The sequence below is a fragment of the Mytilus galloprovincialis genome, chromosome 3 (genome assembly GCF_965363235.1).
Source record: "Mytilus galloprovincialis chromosome 3, xbMytGall1.hap1.1, whole genome shotgun sequence".
Taxonomy (NCBI): Eukaryota; Metazoa; Mollusca; class Bivalvia; order Mytilida; family Mytilidae; genus Mytilus; species Mytilus galloprovincialis.
This window is the reverse complement of record NC_134840.1, coordinates 20,053,953-20,072,007: the sequence shown is the minus strand read 5'-3', so window position 1 is coordinate 20,072,007 and position 18,055 is coordinate 20,053,953. Positions and strand designations below refer to the sequence as shown.

Here is an 18,055-nt window from a genome sequence, read left to right as displayed (position 1 = left end):
TACTACGATTTAAATAAATATCAGGAAGATGGTAAATTGCTCTCTGATTATTCAAGATTATGATTTATATGACATTCTTCTCAAATTCTCCCTCTCAGCATTTCTTTTCTTGATTTCCATGATAAGTCTTTTTAATTTTATATAATAATGAAAACTAAGACTATAACTATAACTGAAATGATGTTGGTATCAGGAACAACTATCGGTATTTGAATAAATAATAAAAAAAGTTCTAGTAACATGCAGTTCAGCTAACATTTAGTTATCACATATTATCTTTTTCCTGATATCTACAAAACTGTATAAATTGAATAACTTAACCCATGAGATTAAAACCAAACAAGTGTTGGTTATACAGTACAATGAGAGATATGTTTATATAATGTTTCATCATATTCAAATTTCATTGAAGGGTTATGCTTTTCAATATCTTAAGGTTTCAAATGATAACGATTGATTGGTTTACGTCTCATCAGCAAAAAAAAAGGCTTCACAATGTCATATGATAATGAAATGAAAAAATAATTTCAATGGGGAGGACCCATACTCTCTACAAATGTACAAGAAAAAACCTACAAAACCTTTTAATTTCATGAAGGAAAGAAGGTATTTTTCTAATGTTTAAAGTACAAAGATTTGACCTTTAATTTGTAAAATATACAATAATGAATATGATGGAACTCAATCAGCATTTCTTTCTCTGTAACTGTTTCATTGCATAATAAATATTGGCAATTAATTCAGCAGACTGGGAAGACAATTATTTGGCTCACTTATAAAAGTATGTACTACAAATGATGATTTGATGTACCTGACAAATAAATAGGACAATTTATCTACATAATATAAATATCAGATGTCATCTGTCTGTTCTAAGAGAGTAGAAATATTTGTCACATTTTTTTCCCCTACCAGACAAATTGTTCATTTACACCTAAAATACTTGACTATTACATTATATTATATTCAGATAGCAAGTGGAACTAAGTAAATCTTTGTTTTGACCTATTTCCAGTAAATGATGTACTTGTGAATTAAGATTAAACTAATTACCCACCTACTGACTTTTTGTATTGTAAGGGCTTCATTCAGCTTTTATTATATTAATTCAATTTGAAATTAACTGTGCTACCATGTAACTAGTACAGATTCATTTTTTTTTTATTATAATTTATTCAAATACTTAATATTGTATCTACATATATAAGTGAAATTACAATCAAATTGCTTTGTGTCACCTGGTGTTTTTACCCTTCAATATTTAAAATTAGCTGACTACTGCCTTTGTTCAAGTATAAAATGTATAGCCAATAGGATAAACTACATAATTTCAGCATAGATCTGATATAGGAAGTAAAAAAAAAGCAAAGATATTTAATACAATTAATTGTCAAATCAAGATCACTTGCCTAAGGTTTCAAACAGTCTTGCAATCTGTTAACCTCTTTGGCAACAAGGAATTTAGTTTCATGTGGTTTCCATAATTGCAAAACTTAAAACAGTCATCAAACAACGATAAAGATTAGTTGAAATTAGAACCAAGGGGTATATGGACAAGAGAAGTAAAAGACAGAGGCTCTTTTCACAAATTATCTTAAAACTAAAATTGATTGTAAGTTAATGTTATGCTGAAATGTAACAAGTATTCTGTGTGTTTCAGCTAAAGATCAGACCACCACTTCCACAGAAAGACTTTGTCATTCCTAATAATGGCTATAGTTGTGACATGTAAATACTAAGTTATTAGGTCTCTTGTGGAGAGTTGTCTCAATTGCAATCATGATTGAGCACTCAGCTGTCACAGAGAGGAATCATTGCTAATGCACTATTATAGCCCTTGTGGTGTTTAAAGGGCATTATTTCGTTTGAAATCCCAGAAAATCTACAACAATAGTACATTTGTACAAGGCAAAATGCAATGCCATGTACTAATAAAATGCTTCACTGAGTGCAGCCTGATACGACCGCAGAGGTTGAACCCTGAACAGTTTTGCAAATTTGGACACAATATTCAAGCTTGATACTGTCTGAATTTGGATTGTGATCAAATATTTGACATATATTTTAATATAGTTTCTGACACAAAACAAATGTCAAGATCTATAAAACAATAAAATGTAAGATTTCTTCTTGAAAATTTTGAAAAATTTTGAAAAAAAAAAAAATTAAACACCTTAAAAAAATTGGAACCCCCCCCCCCTTTGTGATATTGAACTTTTTGGTACAATGTCAGAGAGATCCATACACTTACACACAAGTTATTGTCCAGAAACTATAAAAATGCTTGTTTTTGGCCCCTTTTGGGTCCTTAATTCCTAAACTGTTGCCACCATAGACCCCAAAATGAATCCAAACCGTTTACTTGTGATATTTAATATTGTGGTACAATTTTAGAGCAATTGAAATACTTATACACAAGTTAATATCCTGAAAGTAGAAAAATGGTTGTTTTAGGGCCCTTTGGGCCCCCAATTCCTAAACCAGTGGGACCATCACCCCCAAAATCAATCCAAACCTTCCTTTTGTGTAATTGAACCTTTTTATTAAATTTCAAAGAGACCCATCTACGTAAACTAAAGTTATTGTCCACAAACTAAATGCGTCTTTGGAGGAGACGCAGACAACATCATACCATTATACCATCACAAACAAATTTTGCGGTTTAACGTATAAAAAGGCATTAATGTATAAAAAGGCAATGAGAGAAAAACTGAAGGATCACCATATATTCTTTTTAAAAAAAAATCCAAGAGTATATTGGAAAGTTTGAGGAAAAGTGCAATGGTTTAAGAAGGCAGATAAATTAAAACATTTTAAAAGTTGTGGTTATGACAAATGATAAACTTGTCGTCTTTTGAAACACGAATATTCTGTAATGCTTAATGGTCTACCTAGCCCTGCTTATCAATTTTACCATTTATACAAGTAATATTGACCCCTGGTTTAGTACATGCTAGCAAGGAAGTTATAATATGAAGTATAATTATTTTACAATGTACCTTAATGACTGTGATACACCAGGTGTCACCATAACAGCCAACTGCCTGGTTGTTCCTGCACGTCGTAATGATGATCCCAACACCAAACATCCTAATGCATATGTATCATTTGTAGCTAATGTCACAAATGCCTCTCTCTCTTCTGAAAATATATTTAAGTTTTTTTCTAAACTGTTCAGATAAACAGTTAAATTTAATGTATGTTTTGCCTGCTTAGAGGCAAAGTTTAAAATAGAACTTCTATGGACTGAAACGAATAATGTTAGTGCTGTGCAAACTGAAATAAACAGCCCATTGCAATCAACATAACTCTTGCTAAGCTTGGACCATTACATTTAAAGTAATCTAGATGAGTGTGGGAAGGAGATAGATATTCTGGTCTAAGATCACCTTGCCTCACTCTGTATGAAATAAGTCTTATTATTATGCTGAAATTACAATTTTGTTTGTCTCGCTCTTTCAGTTAGTGCTTTAGTTACAAAGTATTAGTTGTACAGTAACAATTTTTCATGTGGTTTTTAGCCCACAAAATAATTAGGCAGTTAGTTAGAACTTATAGAAGGTCCCCACTTATGAAAAATTCTGGATCTGCCACTGAACATAATTTGGAAAAGCTACTGTTACTATTATTTATATGGAATATGTGCTATTTCTCAGCTTAATACATCTACATAATATATAAATGAATAACACCAGTCACCATCACCAACAATTGAAAGTGTGTTACTTTTAAGAAATCGACCAAATGACCTTGACATTACTAATGAGGTCTATCCCATTACAAGGTCAAAACGAAAATGAAACTAGACTTGGAAATTCTTTGCAGCTATTCCCCCAATTTAAACAGTGAAATCTTGCAAGAAATTGAACGATTTTTCATTGATATATGGTCTAAAACAAGTAAAATGTAATGATATATAAGAAATGCAGCAAACATGAGAATGACCTGCCCCACTTCATCAACCTATTTTTTTTTACTGATCAACTTCCGCTAATTATTATTGGTGTTTATTGCGTTTTATACAATTTTTGAACATTCTGAATACTACAACATAACTTTCATATCAATAACAATTCATTCTAGATATTGCAAATTGCTTGGCCATTATCATTAACCAGAAAACAGCAAGTAAAAGCCACATACCTTGACTAGCCATTCTGCAGCAGTTGCACGTCCTGGAAAGGGAATATCTAAATCGACCAATGGTGTACTGGATTGATAATCACGTGACCCAAGATGTCAGCGCCTTTGGAATGAAAGTTGACAATTCGAAAGCAATCATTTTATGGATAAATCTGTTTTTTTCTGTTGATTAATTAATCTGAAATTTTGCAGTGTACACAAAGTAAGATCGTTTATCCGATGTTCACAGTTTTAAAGTCAGGAACTGCCAAAATCGGCATAATTTTCCTGGTTACTATGAACGCTCGGCTGTCACCAGTTCATTCACAGGCACTTGTTTCTATCGATATGATTTGTAATAGACATAAGAAATAAAGCTTTTATTTAGAGTCGGTATAGGCATAGCAATTACAAACATAAGCTCTGAAGAGCTTTTAAAACCGACATAACAACAAGTAAAACGAAACATACATATCCATGTCTTTATTGAGTCATGTATCCTACCGTAGTCTAAAATCGTTCATCTTGTCAGTTCGTTAGGTATTTGTGTTTGAACTTATCACACGGGGAAACTCCGCATTGACGTCACTACGCTACTTCCGGGGTAGAAAAACAATGAAGAAAACGTTTTTTCTGCATTTTTGAATAAAAAAACATTTCTGAAGGTAAGTTTTCATTGTTGTTCTCAATTATTGCTAAAAAATGCCAAATTTCTAATGCCCGTTTCAATCCCGACTTCCGAATGTCTAAAAACATTCTAGAACTTCACAAAATCCCACTTCCGGCCTCCATTGCTTTGTGTACATTCCATTCAGCGTCATCAATCTTGTGGCAGGCAATACAGGTCAAGCAAATCGTATTTTTAGGAATTTTAAAATGACATGCTCCTTACGTCTTTCGCGATTTTCCCGCGAAAAAAGCCCAACCAAAATGAAAGGAAAACTAATTGAAAAAACGATGCCCATGCCATAATTTTGTACAGGAATATAGAGTAGGTTAATGAAAAATAATTTACATTTATTTTTCATAGAATTTTCTTTTTATTCATTATAAAAAGATCGATATTCTGACCATCATGACTGTAGATAAATATTTATACAGAATTCCATTGATGTCAAAAGGGATGACAAAAAAAGAGTTTTCCTGTTGAATAAAACCCAAAATTATTGCAAACTATTTTGAAGCAATATCCCACAAAGAAATAACGTAATTGCCGTAGACTGGAAAATCCCCTAATTGACAGTAGAGCAATTTGATTGGGTAGAACGAATTGACATCACGTGATTTTGACGCCATTGAAATTTAAATGTAAACAAACAAGGTCAGAAGGTTCAGTATGGAACAGCATCGTACATTTAGTTACTGACAAATAATTATGAGTTACCAAGCTTGACAATGCATGGTAATAAAAAATAAAAGCTAAGTGTACAGAAAAAATAAGAAAAAAAAATAGCCTTAGGATAACGACTTATCATTACACCTGGATACAATTAAACATACATGACGCGCTTACAGTGATGTCGTTAAAAGCCGGCAGCCGACGATTTTCGCCGGTTATTGTCCTTTTCCCGCCGGCTTTTTTTGCATGAGTAAAAAAAAATAATAAAGATCAAAAGATAATCAGGTTAATATTAAAAAATAATTGCTCAATGTATCAGCTTCCACGATTAAAGTCTCGATAAACAAGGATGTAAATCAACAACAAATGGAAGTTTTTAACGACCTTGACTGGCTATACAGCCCTTGCACAGTCGGTATGTAAATCAGTGTTTACCTTTGACTAAATATAGTTCATGTAAATGCAGTCCATTGATTGGTCGTCTATTTAAAGTCGGAAAGTATTGTATGTTTGCAAGGATAAAAAGAGAGATGTTCCGATGGACATTATGACCCTGTTCAATTTTGGCTTCTAGAGAAGGAATAAGCCAAAGATGACAATAGCATGTTATAAATACATCAGTCAAATAAAAGAAAGTATAATATATAATGTTGTCAAAAATCTGGAAATCACCACCTATTGTAGTTCACATTTCAAAACCCACGACCACGTGGTGTCCAGAGAATGAAGGTCAATAACGAAAGTAGAATATTGTCAACCACAATTATTTTAAAAAATATCTTTAGTTCAAAAGGATTTTAGTTTACTGCTTACTGAACAGTTAACAAATAAGAAAAAAATAAAAGGACATAGCTTGACAACATGTTTGAAATACGTGTACAAGTCTTATGAGAAAAAAGGGGTTCATTTGTCACTAAGTTAGTAAGTACGTACACAAAATAAATCGTCCAAGATATTTGATAAATTCGATTATTATTGAAATAAAATTATAATATTTCACCTATTATTTACCTATATTCAAGAACAGACTTCCTTAGTTGTCTTACAAAAGACACCTTCCCAGAAAAAAAATCAATATAGATAAACCTTGCCAGGACTGCGGATTTCCATTTTTTATTTTTTTTCAAATGTGATTGAAGTCAACAACAAAAATAAGACAAAATTTACATTTTCCCAAGCATCTAAATCACTCCCAGGTATGCTCAGAATGCAGGATTTTTAGTCTAAATTTTCAAATCTTTTTGGGGAGAGCATACGATATTATAAAATATAGCAACTCTGTAACAGTTTAACTTTGAAATCGAAGCTCCAGCTGACTACTAGTCAGGGAATATTGTTTTTATGCCCCACCTACGATAGTAGAGGGGCATTATGTTTTCTGGTCTGTGCCTCCGTTTGTCTGTGCATCCGTCCGTTCGCTTCAGGTTAAAGTTTTTGGTCAAGGTAGTTTTTGAAGAAGTTGAAGTCCAATCAACTTGAAACTTAGTACACATGTTCCCCATGATATGATCTTTCTAATTTTAATGCCAAATTAAAGTTTTGACCCCAATTTCATGCTCCACTGAACATAGAAAATGATAGTGCGAAGTTCAGGTTAAAGTTTTTGGTCAAGGTAGTTTTTGATGAAGTCAAAGTTGCATCAACTTGAAACTTAGTACACATGTTCCCTATGATATGATCTTTCTAATTATAATTCCAAATTATAATTTTGACCCCAATTTCACGGTCCACTGAACATAGAAAATGATAGTGCGAGTGGGGCATCCGTGTACTATGGACACATTCTTGTTAATTTTGTAAAAACAAAACCAACACTTTTTTAATATAATGTCAAAATTACAATTTTCATTTAAAACTAAATAATTCAAGTAATAATTCAAACCAGAGACAATATGTTTCTATTCAAACTAAGATCTTTGGATTCTTTCAGTTCAAAAATATTTATTAGCAGTCAACCAACAGGAAAATGCACAGAAATGTATATTGGTCCATCAAGATGATCAATGCTGTGTTCACATGTACAGAAAATTTACCCATCAGGTTGCTAATTTTAGTTAATCATTTACATTATCTTCAGTAAAAAATGATGTTTTCAGAGGTCTAAATAAGGGTCTAGGATACCCCAAGAATGAAGGATTTTGCACCATTTTTAAAAAAAATCCTGGGGCCCTTGAGCAGGCCCCAGAACCCCCCCCCCCCTTCGCCGTCCTTAATTAAATGCCGCCTATTTTAGGAATTCAGCCTGCTTCTTCAAAACTTAGTGACATCACTGACCATTTCGATAGTCAGCGGCTGTGGGTAGAACCAAGTGCATGTGAATTCATCAGTATATATATCAAGGTCATGATCATGGACCTTAATATTCTTCATCTGAGACAACTATATTTGAAGACGCATTGCCATAGAACTAATCGCTATTTGTCCGCTATTACTGAACATCACACAGGTTTCCATAAAACTTTGACCTCATAATACAAAATATCTATTGCCACAATGGAAAAGTTATTGTTGTATGATGTCAATAGTTCAAGCAGGACAGATTCTCGGGTGAGCCTTGAATAGCAATAAGTGTACATGTATTGGATGCCTTCGGCAGTTGTCTGCTATTTGGTCAGGTTGAATTGTCTCTTTGACATATATTTCCCCATTTTCATTCTCAATTTAACAAGTATGTGTTCACAGTGACAAGTCACTTGATAAAGATTTTGCCATTATCAAACATGTCAAACATTGCTGATGTACCAGGGGTGGATCCAGCCATTTTAAAAAGGGGGTATTCAACCCGGACCCAGGACAAAAGGGGGGGGTTTTCCAACCACTTCACCATTCAAATGCATTGATTGTTCAATAAAAGGGTGTGTTCTAAACTTCTTACCCCCCAGACCTAAATACAGATAACTTAATAATTGTATGATTTCTTTACAATTTCTAAAATATAGTGTTTGGTTTGATATTTTAAAGTATATTTGTTTTCTCTTTGGTCGGGTTGTTGTCTCTTTGACATATTCCCCATTTCCATTCTCAATTTAACATGTGTTCACAGTGATAAGTCACTTGATTTTGCATATATCAAACATGGCAAACATTGCTGATGGTACTGTTACAGCAGCAATGAAATTATTAATACTAGTCAGTTAAAAATAATATAATTACTAAAGTTGTTCCTTAAGGTGGTACCTAACACTACAGGGAGATAACTCTGTAAAATCAGCTTAACGTTTTAATTACACTGTGTTGTTAAGGGAATATAAGCTTCTCAATGATCAAAATTAGTGTTTGTCAAACTGCTATATAACCAGTGTAATTTTCCTGATAAAATGGTTGGTTCAAATTTTTAAAATTTTTTATATTTTTGTCAAAGGGTCAAAGTAAATACTTTGTCAAGATTTTACGAAAATTAAATGAGCCAAATTAATTTTAGTGAAAGTGTTGGGTACCACCTTAAGGAGGCTCAGGGGTGCAAAAAAATCAGCAAAAATTGAAACATTTTTTTTTCATTATAAATTTTATTTATTACACTAGTAGTTGTTACTTTATGATATGGTACACAAAAATCAACCAAAAAAATCAATTTGTTTTGGTCCCAGATGACTTTTACAATGTTTTTATCATTGAAAAAGCTCCAAATTATCCCCCTTTCGTGAAAAAAATGCCATTTTTTTGCATAAAATTTAAATAACTATTTTAACTCATCCATTTCATCCATGACCTTTTTTTTATTTTTTTCAAATGAACTGTACTTAAACTAAACTATATAGTTCAATTTAAGCAATTTCTGTAATTAAGTTCCTTTATTATTTCGATTTTACCTTTTTTTCTCCTATTCAACAAAAAAAAGTACCTAAACCAAAATGCATGCTTCTTTCAAAGACAGATTGTGATCTTAAATGAACGGTGACCCCATATATTTATTTTAAAGTCTATTTGTTTGTGGTCAAAGTAACAAAAACTGTTACCCTTAATTTATGCATTAAAAAAAATCTTTTTTTATGCCCCACCTACGATAGTAGAGGGGCATTATGTTTTCTGGTCTGTGCGTCCGTTCGTCCGTCCGTTCGTTCGTCCGTCCGTTCGTTCGTCCGTTCGTCCGTCTGTCCCGCTTCAGGTTAAAGTTTTTGGTCGAGGTAGTTTTTGATGAAGTTGAAGTCCAATCGACTTCAAACTTGGTACACATGTTCCCTATGATATGATCTTTCTAATTTTAATGCCAAATTAGAGTTTTGACCCCAATTTTACGGTTCACTGATAGAAAATGATAGTGCAAATTTCAGGTTAAAGTTTTTGGCTTCAGGTTAAAGTTTTTGGTCAAGGTAGTTTTTGATGAAGTTGAAGTCCAATCAACTTGAAACTTAGTATACATGTGCCCTATGATATGATCTTTCTAATTTAAATGCCAAATTAGAGTTTTGACCCCAATTTTACGGTTCACTGAACATAGAAAATGATAGTGCAAATTTCAGGTTAAAGTTTTTGGCTTCAGGTTAAAGTTTTTGGTCAAGGTAGTTTTTGATGAAGTTGAAGTCCAATCAACTTGAAACTTAGTATACATGTGCCCTATGATATGATCTTTCTAATTTAAATGCCAAATTAGAGTTTTGACCCCAATTTTACGGTTCACTGAACATAGAAAATGATAGTGCAAATTTCAGGTTAAAGTTTTTGGTCAAGGTAGTTTTTGATGAAGTTGAAGTCCAATCAACTTGAAACTTAGTACACATGTTCCTTATGATATGATCTTTTTAATTTAAATGCCAAATTAGAGTTTTGACCCCAATTTTACGGTTCACTGCTAGAAAATGATAGTGCAAATTTCAGGTTAAAGTTTTTGGCTTCAGGTTAAAGTTTTTGGTCAAGGTAGTTTTTGATGAAGTTGAAGTCCAATCAACTTGAAACTTAGTATACATGTGCCCTATGATATGATCTTTCTAATTTAAATGCCAAATTAGAGTTTTGACCCCAATTTTACGGTTCACTGAACATAGAAAATGATAGTGCAAATTTCAGGTTAAAGTTTTTGGCTTCAGGTTAAAGTTTTTGGTCAAGGTAGTTTTTGATGAAGTTGAAGTCCAATCAACTTGAAACTTAGTATACATGTGCCCTATGATATGATCTTTCTAATTTAAATGCCAAATTAGAGTTTTGACCCCAATTTTACGGTTCACTGAACATAGAAAATGATAGTGCAAATTTCAGGTTAAAGTTTTTGGTCAAGGTAGTTTTTGATAAAGTAGAAGTCCAATCAACTTGAAACTTAGTATACATGTTCCCTTTGATAAGATCATTCTAATTTTAATGCCAAATTAGAGAATTTATTCCAATTTCACAGTCCTTTAAACATAGAAAATGATAGTGTGAGTGGGGCATCCGTGTACTGTGGACACATTCTTGTTTCCAAAAGATATACATGTAATGCCATTTCACTGACAAAACACAAAAAAGTGATTGTTGAAAGCTTAAGGTTGTAAATAAAAAAAAAAAGATTTAAAAACATAAAAAGTCTATGAAAACTTCTTAAGGTGGTATGGGAGTCTAAAATAAAAATGACAGAATTTTGTTCATACTTTGCCAAAACGTAGTATCTATTGATATATGACCAAAAATGTTATAAAAATGATAGGTCAACGCGCATTTTCTCAAGCTTAAGGTTGTGACAAAATGACACATTTTGTACGGATTATACAGGGAAAAAAATATTTTGTGATTAGAAACTAAAAAAAAATGATAGAATTGTAAAATAAATTAGGAAAAAATAGCTTTCAGAAAATGCTTTAAGAAAATCAAAAGAAAACATAGGGTCACCGTACGATTTTTCCGGTAAAAATACAAATTAGGAAAATTCCATGTAGAATCCTTCAGAAAATGCACTGTTTGAGAGTTCCCTCCCCTAAATATTCCAATTTAAAAACATTTAAAAACAACAAAAAAAAATCAAGACTTGTAAAAATACTAATATTTATAAGTTTTATTCTTATAAATTTGTTCTTTTAACTGAAAATTCACATTAAATATCTGCATTCCTGAATCAAATTTTGCTAACTTTATAGAAAATCTGGACCTTAGGTTCTCTGTTTTTTACAATCCAAGATGGCGGAAGACACCCATACCACCTTAAGTCTAAACTGTTGTTAGATGCTTTCTAAAATCCATGACACACATAATTTTTTTATGTAAATCATGTTCACATTAAATAACTGTACGATATAGAAGTTAGGCATTTGCAATTCACTAAAGATATATGTTTGAAACCCAAAATCTACTAAAATTATAGAAATCCTTGAGGTCAAGAGTCTTTATTGTATTCTCTCTTTACATGTGCATGAAGCAGAATGAAGATATGGAATTAGATATTCCTTTAGTCTACTGTAATATATATGAAATAACTGTTCTCACAATATATATACATTTTGGGTCTGCTTTTCCCCCCAAAAAACCTCTTTTTAAATTACTAGATTTGTTCAACATACCTGAAATAAGGTCCAGTGTTCTTCTTTCTATGGCCTAATTTGTTATGATTTAAACATTTCATTGTTAATTTTCTTTTAAGAATTAATAGATTATCACACTTAATCCTTATTTCCTATCTCTTTTAAGAGTGACACAAGAGTAATCAAAATTATAAACATAGACTGTAATATCTTAGTAATCCTTCCTGAGTAAATAAAAACAATAAACTTTTAAGTTCCATTTCCCTGATCTTTGAATTTGTACTATTGTTAAAATTACTGAATTTATAAAAACATATTTTCTTTTTTTAAAGTTTCTCTGAGGTCTCATTGCTGTTTCAACAACAGATTAGTTTTAAGAAAGCACAAAAAACAAACTTATATCAAATATTGTTTTCTTTTTACAATGCTATGGACATTAAAACATTTCTGATTCTTCAGCTTGTAGTATATAAATTTCTGATGTTACTAAAGTCTTCAGGAATATACATTGTAGTTCAATGTATGTCTGTGAGCTCACTGTAACCTAACCTTTTTCTTAAGACACAGAATGTTTGCTTCTAAAAAATAAAATTCCTTTCTTAAACTTTACAATAAAGGAAATGAATTGTGCAAATATTGAGAGGCCTATAAATGGTGAACTTTAGACATATGCTGCTGGTGATAACATTACACTGTACTTTATGGTATACATCTTATTTTCATAATGTCCATAAAACATACATGACATATATATCGTGTATACAGTTGTATGTGTATTCTCATATATAATCTTTATTTTGATTTCAGCTGAATAATGGCAAAGGAAAATAATGAATGGAATGATTGGATTGGTGAACTGTTTACACCATCTTATGATGTTACTGTTGAAGACATGCTTGATCAGCCACAGGATAAAGAAACAACAATTAAATCAAAAGTCAAACTGGTATCAGCTTTAGATCCAGACACAATTAAAGATGCATTTGAAAGAGTTCGTGTGACATGTGTTTTAGCTGAAGAAATGAGAAAGAAAGCAGCAAAACAAGAACCCCCAAAAGGCATTCAAAAAGAAGAAGGTAAGGGTTTATATAGAATGATAACAATATATTTATAAATATAACAGCTGAATATGCAATATTGTCACAAATGTATGTATATTTACCAAGGGTATTCTCAATCTGCTAGAAAACTAAAAATAAATCCTGTACACCAACTGTAAAAACTATCTCAATCCATCTAAAACTCTAAATGTGGTTGAACATTTTTCAAGTGCTCAAGCCTTCTCTAGTATGTTTTTATGTCCTATTGCACTAAGCTGCCATATATGCAGCCAAGGCTCCGTGTTGAAGGACGTACATTGACCTATAATGGTTTACTTTTTTAAATTGTTATTTGGATGGAGAGTTGTCTCATTGGCACTCACACCACATCTTCCTATATCTATATATGGTACATATGCATTTGTCCTATCAAGTATCAGGTAAAAATTGTATATCAGACTTTTATAACCAATTATTTTCAGTTCCTATGGGAAGCTCCCTTTATGTCTCATTGTCTGTGTTTAGTTTTGATGCCCTTTTATTTTTTATGGAAAAAAGTCATATTTAATCCATCTACAGATATAATGGGAATTAATATACTGTTACTACTTTAGTGAAAAAGACGATTTGTATCAATTATTATGTTGATTTTAATGATGATAATTGATTGACATTGCTTTTGACTTGAAAACTATCTTATGGGACAAAGAGAAAGTTTGAACAGAAAAAATAATCATCACAAATCTACAAATAAGACAACATTGCTGAAATCATCAGTTGACTACTTACAGTATTGCCATTGAATAACCATTTTAACATGTCTTTTGTGTTCTGACAAAATCTATAGTATATAAAAGAGAATCTGCATGTGAACTGAAAACAGCAAAAGAGATCACCAAGACAAGATCTACAAATAAGTTTGATTAGCTAAAGTTGTCAAATTCAGGCTCCTTAGAATTTTAGTTATATTTTTTACCTTGATACATTGAACACATATACACCTGGAAAAAAGTATTGCAACACCAAATTGAAATTGAAATTAAAAAAACACTCTTTATTTTTTTGTAATATAATTTGGTAAAATAGAATTAGTTAAACATTATTTAAGAATCACCTGAGTTTAATCAATAAATATCGACTTGATAAGTTCTGCACATGCAGCTACTGTGCCTGTAAACAGCAAAACAGATGTTTTTATCCTCATTGTTTTCAACACTTTAAATAACCAAGTTTTTAAAGTTATGTGATTGACACCTTGTAATGGGTCCTCGACAACTCTTAACTGCAGCAAGATGGCAGATTATCAGCATAAGAGAAGCAGGGTTGTCGCTGTAACAACTGCACATATTGTTGGTCATCACCATTCCTCTATAAGTCGTTTTGAGAATAAAAATCAGGCAATAAACGATGTTAAAGACCTTCCGAGATAATGAAGACCCCCTATACCATTTCTAGGGAAAATCAAGCATAATGAAGGTTGGTCAGAAAGAAACCCATTGCATACAATACTATCCTAAAAAGAGAGTGGTGGGTATACAGGAGCCTTTTAACAAGAACTGTTCGACATCAACTCATCGCTACTGGTTATCGTGCGATAATACCATTTTGGAGACCTTTGCTTATGAACAGACAAACAGTTTTCCGTATCCAATGTAGTGCACAGCTCGCCAAAGTTGAAAATTAGCATCGTGGAGGAAGATCCATTGTCCCAATAGAATTCGGTTCATCTTCCTTGGCCCGATCGAAGCCCTGATTTGAACCATATCGAGCATATATGGGACACTATTGGGAGGAAAGTGCACGAAAGGACACCCCAGTTCTAACACATCATGAAATAAACAATGCCCTTCATCAGAAATGGTTGCTTTTAGCAACAAACTAGTCGATTTATGGCAGGAATCAGAAGACGTTATGATGCGGTTATCCGTTTGAATGGAGGTTTCGCACAAAGTACTAATTCTTTGGCGTATAACGATCATCCATGATGTGAACAGTCATCTGAAGATTAATTTTGAAATGTCTGACATTGTAAAGTTCGACTACAGTAAAAGTTGTGAAATGCAATTTTTTGTATAAAAAAACACTTCATTTTGTTATTAAAAATGTGGTTATATAAATCATTTTTTTTTCAAACATTTTTTGTTCGTTGAAATGCCAATGTTATCATAAACTATGTTTCAATAATATTATACAAATATTTTATTATATTTCATCCAAAAAAGAGGCTGATTTTTCAAGTTTTAAAAAATCAAGGTGTTGCAATACTTTTTTCCATGTGTATATAATTTATATTTGACTTATATAGTACAGTATAATCCTTTAATGTTTAGTATATCAGTCCACTGTTTGACCAGGAGAAAAGGACAGTTTTAATTGATGGTTAGACAAATTTCTTTATATTTTGTAGGCACAGATGATCAGCCTGGTAAAAAGGAAGAAAAAATAGTAGATGTTGATCAGCCAGGTATCTGGGACACTAATGAACTTGCAACTCTTCGTCAAGTTTTTAAAACTATCAAACAACATAATAGAAAATTAAAAGTAATCAATACAGAACTAGAGAAGAGAAATGAGGAACTTGAAAATGAAGTTGCCAATTTGAAGCTGCATTTAAACAAAAAGAATCATGAACTAACAGAGGCTGCAAAATCAAATAAAAGACTTAAGATTTTAAGTGACCAGCTACAGCATGATTTGGATTACATAACAGCAAGAATGACTGCAATGGAGCAAATATTCAAGGAAATTAATGAGGAAAAGTCCAAAATGGTCAAAGAAAATCAGGAAATGAAAATAGCAGTTGATAAAGAGAGAATGGACCGTGAAAGGATTGAATGTCAATTCAAATCTTTAGAACAGCAAGCTCTATGTGAAAAAATGGCAATGGAACAAACAATAAAAATGGAATGTCAGTCAGAGATTTCAAAACTACATAGCCGAATAAATGATCTTTCCGATGAATTGAACAAAGAGAAAAAGTTACATTACACAACAAAAAGAGGATTGGAACATTTACGACAACATTTTGCGAGTTTGCCTTTGTCAAATATTATACCTCCAAATGCAGTGAAATCAGACCAAATAAGCAAATTTAGCTATACATAATTTATAAGTATTTCTAAAAGTAGGCAGCATTTATCTAGAAATTTTAGATTTATGATATTTATATGCATTTTTTACTGTATTTTTTATCAACTTATTACATTTGTAAATATAATTTAATTTAGTTATGAAGTCTTTTTAAACAAATTTTGTAAATTATTTTTTATTAACTTTTTAAATCATCTTGTCTGTGAAGAAATATCCATAGAGTAAATGTAATTTTTTCTCATCAGACAACAAACTTTTCGTATTTGAAATTCAAGATTTCCACAAAAATAGATGGGATGTGAATTAGAGTATGTTGATTTTTAAAATTTACCATGTCAACTCATTAAATAGAAACAAGAACAATATGGTATGATTGCCAATGAGACAACTACCCACCAGAACTCAAATGAAGTGGATGCAAGCAATTAAAGGTAACCATAGAGCCTTCAACAATGAACAAAACTCATATTATATAGGCAGCTATAAAGCCTCAACACGAAAAATGTGAATCACTCCAAAAAAGAAAACGAACACTATTAAATTTATATCAAAATAATTTATGTAGTTTACAACTATGATTCAACGACAACCACTGATCTACTGGCTAATTACTTATACTTAGGACAGACCTATAAATAATGTGGCTGGAGTTAAACATGTTTGTGAGCACCCAACCCTCCCTTAACCTCGGACAGTGGTGTCACAGCACAACATATTGCAACCAGATTCTCCGCAGGGTGCAGCTTTATACGACCACAGATGTCTAATGAATTTTTTTTTTTGCATTTGAGCAATACACTTTGATGTTGAATATTATCCCCTCAAAAAAAATATTTGAAGAAAAAATTATATTTAATTTCTGAAATCTGAAATGAGAAAAATTTTACTCCCCCCCCTCCCCCCCCCCCCCCATTTTTTTTCACCTCCTTTCCCTTATTCCAAAAATAATCTCAATTCAAATTTCTAATGGAGTTGGCAACAATAACTACTCCTTTAAATACATCATTAAATATTAAAATATAAAATGACACACAGTAATGGTTAAAATTAATATTAATTAATAGTGACTTCTAAAAATATATTTACAGCTACACATCTCAAGACAATCATCATTTCTTAATACCTTAATACATGTACATAATTTCCAAGCAGTGTAATGAAAGTAATCAAACATATATATAACAGTATTCTTTAAATTTTAATTGGACTACCTCCCTTACACTACTTTTAAATTGTCTAAATTGTCCTTTAACCAGAAAAACCTAGTTTTCCCCCTTTTTTGCTCCCAATTTCTAATTTATTTAAGTCATAACCCCCAAAGTTAATTTTCACAATCCCTTTGTGGTATGAAAACTTTTGGTATAATTTCAAAGAGAATTATACACTTAAACTTATTTATATTTAAACTTATTGCCTAGAAAATACAAAAATGCTTATTTGGGCCCTTTTTTTGGCCCCCAATTCATAAACTGTTAGGACCATAACCCCCAAAAGTAATCCTAGCCTTCCTTTAAAGGTATTAAACCTTCTGGTAAAAATTTATAGAGATCCATTTACCTAAACTAAAGTTATTGTCCATAAACAAAATGCGTCTTCGGACGACGACGCTGACAACGCAGACGAGGACAACATGATAAAAAATTTTTGCGGTCGCATAAAAATCAGTAGCAATAACCTTAGCTTAAATGATTGATACAAGGCACAACAATAAACATCACCATCAAAATTTGGAACAAGAGTGCAAATGCTGAAATGTCTCGCCTTCTTTACTAACCATTGATTTTTATGTTAATAGTTCTAAATATAAAGCTTTACTATGAGTATCATAGAAACTTAACATAATGCAAGAAAATGAGATCAAGGTCAGATTAACCAAACGAGAAATACATGTTCACATTCAAATCATTCAAAACACTAAATATAGTTGACCTATTGCTTATAGTTTCTAGATACAGACTTAACCAAGAAAACCACCTATGAACCATGAAAATGAGGTCAAGATCAGATGAATCATGCCAGACAGACTGTTGAGACATATA

The 18,055-nt window shown here is 31.9% G+C and overlaps 3 protein-coding genes across 9 annotated transcripts in view; 2 read left to right on the top strand and 1 right to left on the bottom strand.

Annotated features, from left to right (window-relative positions):
- LOC143067367 (glycogenin-1-like) overlaps nt 1-4,249 on the bottom strand; it is a 28,371-nt gene extending 24,122 nt beyond the window's left edge. For 6 of the 7 annotated variants that reach the window (XM_076240571.1, XM_076240574.1, XM_076240572.1 and 3 more), the window contains exons 1-2: nt 4,144-4,246; nt 3,000-3,141 (exon numbers count right to left, since the gene is read on the bottom strand). In XM_076240571.1, the coding sequence (XP_076096686.1) occupies nt 3,000-3,141; nt 4,144-4,156 (155 nt within the window). In that variant the 5' untranslated portion in view covers nt 4,157-4,246. Of the gene's footprint in view, nt 1-2,999; nt 3,142-4,143 lie in introns of all 7 variants that reach the window. The other variant, XM_076240570.1, reaches the window with a different exon arrangement.
- LOC143067371 (uncharacterized) lies at nt 4,207-16,327 on the top strand. Its single transcript, XM_076240580.1, has 3 exons — nt 4,207-4,345; nt 12,694-12,962; nt 15,334-16,327. Exons 2-3 carry the CDS (start codon nt 12,701-12,703, stop codon nt 16,029-16,031), a joined length of 960 nt encoding a protein of 319 aa, XP_076096695.1. The 5' UTR covers nt 4,207-4,345; nt 12,694-12,700; the 3' UTR covers nt 16,032-16,327.
- The window catches only part of LOC143067366 (uncharacterized), a 189,443-nt gene continuing 176,621 nt past the window's right edge, over nt 5,234-18,055 (top strand). The window contains exon 1 of the mRNA XM_076240566.1: nt 5,234-5,524. The gene's annotated coding sequence lies outside the window, so the exon portion shown is untranslated. The remainder of the gene's footprint in view (nt 5,525-18,055) is intronic.

What these genes read in the sequence shown, in the direction of transcription:
- LOC143067371 (XM_076240580.1), top strand. Translation starts at nt 12,701, where the DNA reads ATGGCAAAGGAAAATAATGAATGGAATGATTGGATTGGTGAACTGTTT. An exon ending in AGGCATTCAAAAAGAAGAAG is followed by an intron (nt 12,963 to 15,333) that starts GTAAGGGTTTAT and finishes TATATTTTGTAG; the next exon opens with GCACAGATGATCAGCCTGGT.